At 40.7% G+C, this 9,284-nt stretch overlaps 1 protein-coding gene across 1 annotated transcript; it reads right to left on the bottom strand.

The window, feature by feature from the left end:
- Positions 1-4,213: 4,213 nt before the first annotated feature.
- Positions 4,214-8,409, bottom strand: rgs18 (regulator of G protein signaling 18). The gene is made up of 5 exons (XM_048239120.1): positions 8,251-8,409; positions 7,211-7,315; positions 5,948-6,009; positions 5,316-5,482; positions 4,214-4,622 (listed from the first exon to the last, which is right to left on the bottom strand). The coding sequence occupies exons 1-5, from the start codon at positions 8,367-8,369 to the stop codon at positions 4,368-4,370; spliced, it is 708 nt and encodes a 235-aa protein (XP_048095077.1). The 5' UTR covers positions 8,370-8,409; the 3' UTR covers positions 4,214-4,367.
- Between the last annotated feature and the right edge of the window lie 875 nt (positions 8,410-9,284).

The following is a 9,284-nucleotide window of genomic DNA, read 5'->3' as shown; positions in this document are numbered from 1 at the left end:
TTTGTGAATTTTATGAGTGGAAGCTTGCCTCTCAGTGAAAACTCACTGGGCTTTAAGCTCAGTTGGATGGACTACCCATCTTTGCATTCATTCCCTTTGAGGGGTCTCCCTTTTGGCAAAGATCAATCTCAATAAGATAATCTCACTTATGTCCAATGCATTCATGCTCAAAATAAAAAGTGAATGCAGCGTTGACCTGCACGAGGTCGGCATTGTATGCGTATACACTGAAGGATTGAAATCGTAGAAAATATTGTGGGATAGGGGCAGTGTTATTTTGGCCCACTCTTCTGATTGTTATGCTCTCTTGAGCAACTTACATCAGTTTTGCATTTGCACTCCATAATCTGCTTACAGTGCCTATAAAAAATATTCACCCCTCTTGGCTATTTCCACTTTTACTGCTTTTATAAATGGAATATTGATCAATATAATTTGGCCTTTTTTACAATAGTTTACAAAAACCCCTTTTTAATGTCAAAGTAAAAGCAGATTTCTACAAAGTAATGTTAATTCATTAAAAATATATAATGCGAAATAAGTGATTGCATAAATATTCACCCCCTTCAAGTCAGCATTGAGTAGATGCACCTTTGGCCGCAATTAAAGCATGGAGTCTGCGTGGATCAGTCTCAATTAGACTTGCACATCTGGATACTGCAGTTTTGCTCAATTTTTCTTTGCCAAACTACTCAAGCAGTTGGTATCCGCCAAAAATAGCATCTAGTCTGTTGGCCAAAAAGCTCAATTTTGGTCTCATGAGACCAACGAACCTTCTTCCATTTGACCTTGGAGTGTCCAACATGTCTTTGGGTGAACTAATTTAATAAGGGCTTTGCCACTCACCCATAGAGCTTTGACTGGTGAAGAACTCAGGCAAAAGTTGTTATATGCATAATTTCTCCCATCTCCGCTACTGAAGCTTTTAACTTCTTGTCATTTGTGGCCTCCGCCATCATTATTTTTCTGGAACGGTCACTTAGTTTGTGGTGATGGCCTGTGCTAGGCAGATGTGCACATTTGCCATATTCCTTACATTTCTTAATGGTGGATTTCACTGAATTCCAGGGGATGTTCAGTGACTTGAATTTTTTTGTATCCATCCCCTCACTTATGCTTGTCAATAACCTTTTCTTTGAGTTGTTTAGAGTGTTCTTTTGTCTGCATGGTGGAATTATAGCCAGGAATACTGATTGACCAGTGACTGGACCTTCCAGACGCAGGTGTCTTTATTGCTATACTATACACATTCACTGCACTCAGGCGATCTCCATTTCACTAATTGTGAGACTATTAGCACCAATTGGCTGGACTGCTGTTGACATTACTTTGTAGAAATTTGCTTTCAGTTTGACATTAATTTTTTGTAAATTATTGTAAAAAAAAGGCCAAATTAAATCGACAAAGATTTAATTTATTAAAGCAATAAAAGGGGAAATATCTAAGGGGGTTGAATACTTTTTATAGGCACTGTAACCTGTGGATGATTATGGAGAGTGAATGGGTTTCAAAGTCACATTTGACCATTGGATCTGACATTTGTTTAGGATGGATCTTGTTCAAAGGCTTGCCAATAAAGTCAGCGGCTTTTAGCACAGCTAAATATATATTTAAAGTTGTAAAGTCAAAGCATAATGCACCTTCATATTGTGTATAGCCAGAGACAAAGGGCTAGTTTTTAAGAAAGACCTTTTTTAGGGCTGCGGTGAAACCCATCACCACATTTGCCTTGATTATATGCAGTGCTAATCACGTCACAGGCAAACACATCAGATGTGTCGAAGTGTATTTGAGTTGCTCTGTTGTTAGCCCGTGTGCTTTAGAGAGATGTCCTGCGTGTGTGTGAGATGGTGTGTGATAGAGGGCTGCGAACAGATAGAGGTGAGCCTGAGGCCACTGCACAGCACAAAGTTTCGTTGATCTGACATCATCAGTTAGCCTGGCTGACTCTTTCTCTCCCACCATTGAGCCATCTTTGACAAGCAGAGGGATTCAACAGTGAGCATGTCTGTATAATGTATGAACATGTGAACCAAGTGTTTCCTCTGCACAGATACGGAGGTTTGAGACTCGCTTCGCCAGTGAGAATAGAATGAATATTTCATGTCGGGGAAAAGTTGGCGTAAGCAATTCCCGGCAGCTCTATCCCCCATATGCTTCATAACTGGCTGTTCAACACAGTCAGAGAGCATTATCACAGCATATGCTACACAGCGAGAAACACTGCACACAAGCCCTCCACCTTAAACTGCAGGGCTACCCATGGACAACAGTGAGTTGTGTGCTGCAATAGCCTTCTTTGAAAATAAACACGATCACATTCATATGAAATTGTGCCATGCATGATGCAGCACTTGAGAGGAATTTCAACAAAAGTGCCTTTTGCAGCTGCCCACACTGACCTCGATGGACCCTATCCCATCCGGTTGTTGGGTATGTAAATTGCAACAGGTAATGGAAAATACCTTGCCCAATTTGCATTTGAAATGATGGAGCAAGCCAGATAATTTGATTTCCAAAACAGATGGGCTTGGAGTTAGTATTGGGATCCCATGTAATCAATGCAAACACTCGCTTTTTTCATTTCTCTGTGAAATGATGTAGATTATTTATTTGTTTAAGAGACTAGATGTGGCTAACTCTCGGATGTGGCCCTGCCATTACGTGTCATTTAGTTTGTGGTTTGTTGACTTATTGATGTGTACATCATCAGAATGAAGGATCATTGGGGGATTTATCCCATGTTATAGTCAAATGTTCAGGCAATTTCAATATTTAGGGGCTGAGTAGATACCTTGTTGTGCAAATTACTTCAGCTGAAAGAATTTTGAATCCTTATTGTGAGTTATTTTGTCCAAACTGGTCGGTTGGTTCTGTTTAAAGCCTTTTTGAAAATGGCTGACCTCTGGTATTTCCAGACTACTTGGTTCTGCAACTGCTTTTTCTGTCTTTACATATCTATCTTCGTTAGCTGCCATGGCAACAGCCTTTGTTGCTCTATTTTGACCAGTGGGGGGAGCTGTGCTTCTATCACAAGACTGAGGTTGAAACTGATGCCTTGAGCACAGATGAACAGTAGATCCTGCCTTGCACATTGGCATGGGAGTCAGCAGCTTCAACAGTGGATGTTAAATGATGAATATTTCACGTCCAAACCTCAGCAAATCCTCACAGAAGTTTATCTGCATGCCTCGGGTCATGAAGGGCCTCTAGCGTGTGTTGTGTTTGGATCTCCTGCATGTAATTGTAATGATTCTTTGATTCAGGCTATTCCACCTCCCTAAAGGCTTTGTCTCTTGAGCTATCTCTAGAGGGCTTCATCATTTCACACCTTTGCTGTTGAATTCTCACAACCATTTTTTGACATCTTAGAACTCCTCAGATTGTTTTTTCAAGGATGTGTCTTATGTTGCAAGCCAGAAGGGAAGAAGCCAAAATAAGATGCTGTATGTGCAGCTCAATATAGTGTCTAAATTAGGTCCATGTTTTAGAGGGAACCACTCACTTCTGGCGCAAAGTTGTTAAAGTAAGTTAGAAAAGGCCCAAATCTTAGAGTGTGTACAGATGAGTATAGCTATCTGATGCTGAATGCATGCAAATGTGCACAAATTATGACAAAATCAATCTCTATAATGTTGCCAGAAGTCATTTATATGTGTGCGCTGGGAAGTTGCAAGAGTAACACGGCTCAGCCATAAAATATGGATTTGTGCTGGGCCTTAACTCCTGTCGGAGTAGGAAAAATAATCACTAGCGATGGTAGATTTATCATTCCGCTGTGAGCTAATTCCATCTTTGTTGCCACACCATTTTAAATGAGGGAGAAAAGGTGCATTGCAATACCCTCTATGAGCATGCATAATTGATATGCACTACAAATCTTATCCAGCGAGGTATGATAAAATGTCATCAGGTATGAACAGGATAGACTTCTGTACCCAGCAAGTCACACTTCTTGGTGCTGTGAGTGTGCCAAGAGAAATTAGACATTCCATGGGAGACAGAGAATATACCTTTTACATTTTTTCCCTACACAGGACATGCTTAAACAGTAACTTCATGTTTCTGGTATCTAACAAAGCAGGACTCATGCACATAAGATAGGAATATATGTATGTATCAGTGCTTATTCATAGCAATGTTTATTTCATATTTAACTGTAGCAAAATCATCTATTTACACTTTACAAGTACAATAATAGATTAAGATAGCAAAAATTACATTAAATAACCTAATTTATAAAACTAGAAACTTTATTAAAATTTGATTAATGTACAGTATTATGTTAGTATTTAGGTACAGGACTAGAAAAGTCTTTTATTTATATTGACCTACTCAACACAGGATCTAAGGAACATGTTGAAGCACTATAGCCATGACTCTGTACCAGATGTCGAGTCGCCTCGGTCGTTAAAAACAAAGGACCGGGACCGCCTCCTTGTCATTGCACCTGGGGCTTTTCTCCTGGTCAGGCTCAGGTAGATGTCTGATTTGAGGAATCGTGGGTAGCAGTCTTTCTTCATAAGGGCATAGATTTTGCCCTGTGCGGAGTCGAAACAGGTGGAGGTGGGTTGGGCGATGCTTTTCTGGATGGCAACTCTGGTCGAGTGGTCAATGTTAATCTGAATGACAAACAGGTGATTGTCAGTGAGGAGGAGACCACCCACACATTGCTTTTATAACCTCAGGTCTCTCTCGTTCAATCCAACTGAGAGCTCTACTTCCCCTGACTGCCTGACTTCTTCTCAGTCCTCTCTGATCAACTAAATTCAGATGTCTGTCTTCATCTCCATCACAATTCAGTCCTTTCCTCTTTCAACTGTAAGTTTCACAATGTTAACTCTAATCTCTTCCATACGTGTGTCGGGTGCACAGACAGACAGAAGTCCTCTCAAGCTGAGATGTGTGGGTGAGTGAGAGTGAGTCAAGCAAACACAGCTGTCACATTCTGACAGGAAAACCACACGCCTCACTAACGGTCATCTACCCCACCGCTCGTGGGCTCTGTTGCCATGAGAAAAGTATAGCACGCATCAAAGTGTTGGTTTCACGTCAAGTTCAATTTTAGTTTTCTGTCATACTTCTCATGCAACATACAGTACCTACTTTTATCTGTGAGTCAGCAGATAACTATTCAAGGGTAAATTGCCTTCATAACTTCCTCTGAAGTTCTTACACTGAGCAGTGTCCAGTGGCATCAAAGGAATGGCAGGAAAAGCAGACACTATGTGTGGTGTGTCCTGGATTACTGTTACTAGCCTACTATGGCAATGTAGACCTACAGTTAAAAGGTGGCTAAAAGGAGTGGCAGTTACCTCCTTTGGAGAGTCATTCTCTATGAACACAACATAGATCTGCTTGGCTTTGGTGAGCAGTTTGGTGTTTGATTCAGTTGTCTTGTAGTCCTCACAGGCGAGCCAGAACTCGATGTTCTCCTCGCTGAACTCTGTGCGAAGGAACTGTGTGAAAGTCTTAACACCATCTGGAGAGAGACAACAGGACAAATGAATTAACGCAGGTTTAACTTGTTCAATTTAGTAATCAGTATACATAATTACTTGATGCTCTAAATATGAAATAGATTTGCATAAGCCTGAATTTAAGTCAATATCATGAATATGATGCTGTGAAATAATTTGAAGGACATAAATGCAATGTTACCTTTCAGTGATCAAATGCATCATTGTGTGTGTGTGTGTGTGTGTGAGAGAGAGAGAGAGAGAGAGAGAGAGAGAGAGAATGTGTGTCTGTGAGATGAGATATGGAAAATGATGCAGACCCTAGAAACCACTGCTACTATTTTGCAACATTACAAACAAACTATAAACAACTTTGGTCAAGACCATACTGACCATACAGCGCCAACTATAATTAAACATAAGTTCGCTGAGGGACAGTCTTAAACCAGGGCCCAGCAGTTTTGAAAGTGCACTGAAAAGCTGCTTACCTGAATCATTTAGCAGATCTTCAAAAGAATCACTCCATTTCAATGCAGTGTCTGTTGATATGCTGAGAAGACACACAGATTTGATTATTTTCATTAAAATGCAAGAGAAAACATATTCACTCTCAGAGAACAACATGTACATTAAATGTTTGTGAGTGTTAATGCTTTTGTCTTCCAATCTATCTTCCAATCTATCTACCAATATTAGGCCAATTTCCACAAAGTTAAGGTTCACTGAAACAATTGAAGACAACTCATAATATGGTGTGCATAAGGCTTATCCATTACAAACTTGATGCAATGTTAACGGTATGACAGTGAGCCACTGTTGTTTTTAATAAATGTCCCACAGATTACTCGCATGATGTACAGCAGAATGATAAGCATGGTGTTGCTAGCAATGCTCAAGCTGGAGGTTTAGTCCCATCAGAGCAGACATATTGTTGGACTGTATGCATGGATGGATTTTCATGGTGGCCAGGTGTGTAAGCGGGTGTAAATGATGATCTGACTGAATGGGGATGTGTCTTGATAGCATTTCCCCCAGCTCTGTCTCAATCCTGATTGACTGTGAATTATTGTCAGGTCTACTCTTGTGTCAGCCACTGGGCATGCTGTCAGGAGGACCAGGGTGAAACTGCACAGCCCAAATTAGGCAATTCTATTAATATCCAACTCAGTTTGATAGTCATTGCTTCAAAACAATTGAAATTGGCTCAAGGTACTTTGCAGGGGCCAGAGCTGAAGCCGCCCTAAGAACTAAGTCAAAGGGACGAAGAAAAACTCACTTTAACAGGAAGAACTCTTGAGCAGAACCTCGGCTCTTAACGGGGTGAAAGGAATAGAAGGAGGTATGGGCGGACAGGAATGAGATCATACAAAGTACAGATAGACACATGGTGTCTACATTTTGTCTGAATCTGCAGTAATGTTATGTGTTGTGATTTTTTGGCCAGGCATGTTTATCAAGCCAAGTCTGTGACTCTCTATGCAGGTCCTAAGACGTTCAGGATGGCTTCATGCCACTCGTCAGGTGTTTGCTCTGGAGATATTTTCCGTGGGGAAGAAGAAACCTTATTCTCAGGTTGAGCTGTTGACATGATTTCTCATGGGCAAAGTCAAGGGCTCCCTCACAAACAGCTAAGCTATGAGTTCCCTTATTTGTCCAGTTCTTCTGAGGTCTTTCCCCCACTTAATCCCAGTGTAACAAGTATGTTGCAAATTTAGCACACAGCGGTCAAACACATGAGATTGAGGCCTCACCTGTTAACCTTTGAGGTTGCCTTCTTCTCTGGGCTGACATTTTCATGAGAGCCGGATTTGGCGAGAAGTAGACTGAATCTGCTTTTCCGATCTTTGTCTTTTAATCTGTGAAGGGGGGAAAGTGATACTTTAGTTACAGGTTTGCTTTTGAATGAGTATGTGGTGAGTAAAATAAGAATAGAATTGCAAACTTTTCCCTAAACAACCTCTACCATTTGAAGAGAAAGGACGGGGAAGTGAAGTTGTCTGTAAAGGCCTCTGTTTCTTTCTGAGTGTGCTTGTTAGAGTCAAAGCATATGATCAACACTAGACAAAGGGAACTTTGAGAAAAGCAGAAGTCTGCTATTTTTGCCTACTTGTGTTTAAAAAACTTCCATTTACATAAGTACTGCCAATAAGTCAAAATTGGGAGGATTATAGCTGGAGAATATTTTTCCGGGTTTAATACTTTTAATTTGTATCCATGGGCTTATCTGTGGGCATAATTTTTGACGACATCAACAGTTTCACGCAGGCACTGTGTCTTTCATCATACTGTATAGTCTTTCGAACGTTCGCCTCAGCATTTTCTCTAACATTCACGTCTGTACTGCATCAAACAATGAGAAGCCCAGTTTTCTCTTAAACTGAGTTCCCTTATACTGCTTATCAACTATCAGGTACAGACACATGAACACAAGCACCTCCAGTAAGACAAGCTTAGCTCTGGAAGGGGAATTTCTTATATCTCTCATGCCTTACTAAATGACTCATAAATCTTGCTTGATCAAGCTTCACCAAAACACCTTATGCATTTTTGTGTAAGTTTTGTACAAAATACAATAATGCACACATTTACTTTTTCTACTTTCACCTCACTAACTAGCTTACATCATTGAGCAATCCAAAATTAAGGAAGTTGCAGATGTCTTCATTTGACATGTTGAGTGAATTTTGTAAATCTTCATTAATTGAAATATAGTCAACAACATGTGCAAACAAATAATGTCTGGCAGAGCATACAAATAGCATTTTAGTCAGGGTTGTCGTTAAAAACGTACCTTGAATTGCTGTCCCTCAACAGGGCATTGCTATCTCCTGGGTCGAGCATGTTGAAATATGCTTCCTTCTCGGGGGCTGAAAAGTTGAAGTGAGGAAATAGAAAAAGCAAGGTCTCCATGCTCTTCCCCTTAGTCTGTCAGTCAAGAAGCTAAACCCTCAGAAAGGTGCACAGCTACTTAAACACTTCAGTGCAGGGAGTATTCTTTGTTTTAAAGTTTGTAAACAGTACATTTCCTCTACCTCTCTCTCAGCTTCCGGCGGTGGGAAATTACCTTGTGCTTACCGAATACTCTACAGTACTCTACTCTGGCAGAATTTCCAGCGTACCAGCTGAGCTTGCCGCCCCAAAAGCTAATGCAGGGTGCTTTCTTATTTACCTGCAGGTTAGATACCCTAAACCAGCCTGAGGTGAATGGTGATGAGGATCAGATGTAACGCTATCTTTTAGTGCACCACTGCAGTCACTAAATGCCCTGAAAGACAGCCGCACGTGGCATACAGTATGCCATCTAAATGTTGACGTTCATCTATATTTTCAAAGTCACTATGCAGTTTGTGTAATGCAGTTGCAAGAATGCTTGAGCACAGTATTTCAAACCAGCACCAAATTTCCTCGACCATCTAGTCACCAGCTATGTACAGCAGAGACAGCGAAGTCAAATGAAATGAGTAGAGAGATGCGTCCAGAGAGACCTGACGCGACTGTTTCCACAGTATCAGGGCTCTAATGGTGATGGACAGACACACTGTGACACAGCAAATGACAACAGGGAATTGGAGCAATCTCGGACCGACAGAGACAAATGTGATATCTTTGTCTAAACAACAACTGCGACAGTGGCAGAATCCCTAAGAGGAGATGTGTCTGCCGTAACAATGGAGGATTCTGTGGTCTGACTGTGTACCCACAGATATCTGATGGAAGTTGTGTTTAAGAAGAAGAAAAAACAATCCTTTTGTTTTTCTGAAACTGTAATGAACGAATAGTTCCTCAGGACTATCTCATTTGTGTAATTTTGCAATAATAAAACAA

Source organism: Alosa alosa, chromosome 1 (assembly GCF_017589495.1).
Source record: "Alosa alosa isolate M-15738 ecotype Scorff River chromosome 1, AALO_Geno_1.1, whole genome shotgun sequence".
Taxonomy (NCBI): Eukaryota; Metazoa; Chordata; class Actinopteri; order Clupeiformes; family Clupeidae; genus Alosa; species Alosa alosa.
The sequence above is the reverse complement of the archived record's forward strand: the minus strand, read 5'-3'. Positions and strand labels throughout refer to the sequence as shown.

Coding starts and splice junctions, on each gene's coding strand:
- rgs18 (XM_048239120.1), bottom strand. CDS start 8,369: ATGGAGACCTTGCTTTTTCTATTTCCTCACTTCAACTTTTCAGCCCCC. Junction 7,316..8,250: donor TTGAGGGACAGCAATTCAAG/GTACGTTTTTAA, acceptor CCCCCTTCACAG/ATTAAAAGACAAAGATCGGA. Junction 4,623..5,315: donor AGAATGACTCTCCAAAGGAG/GTAACTGCCACT, acceptor TTTGTCATTCAG/ATTAACATTGACCACTCGAC.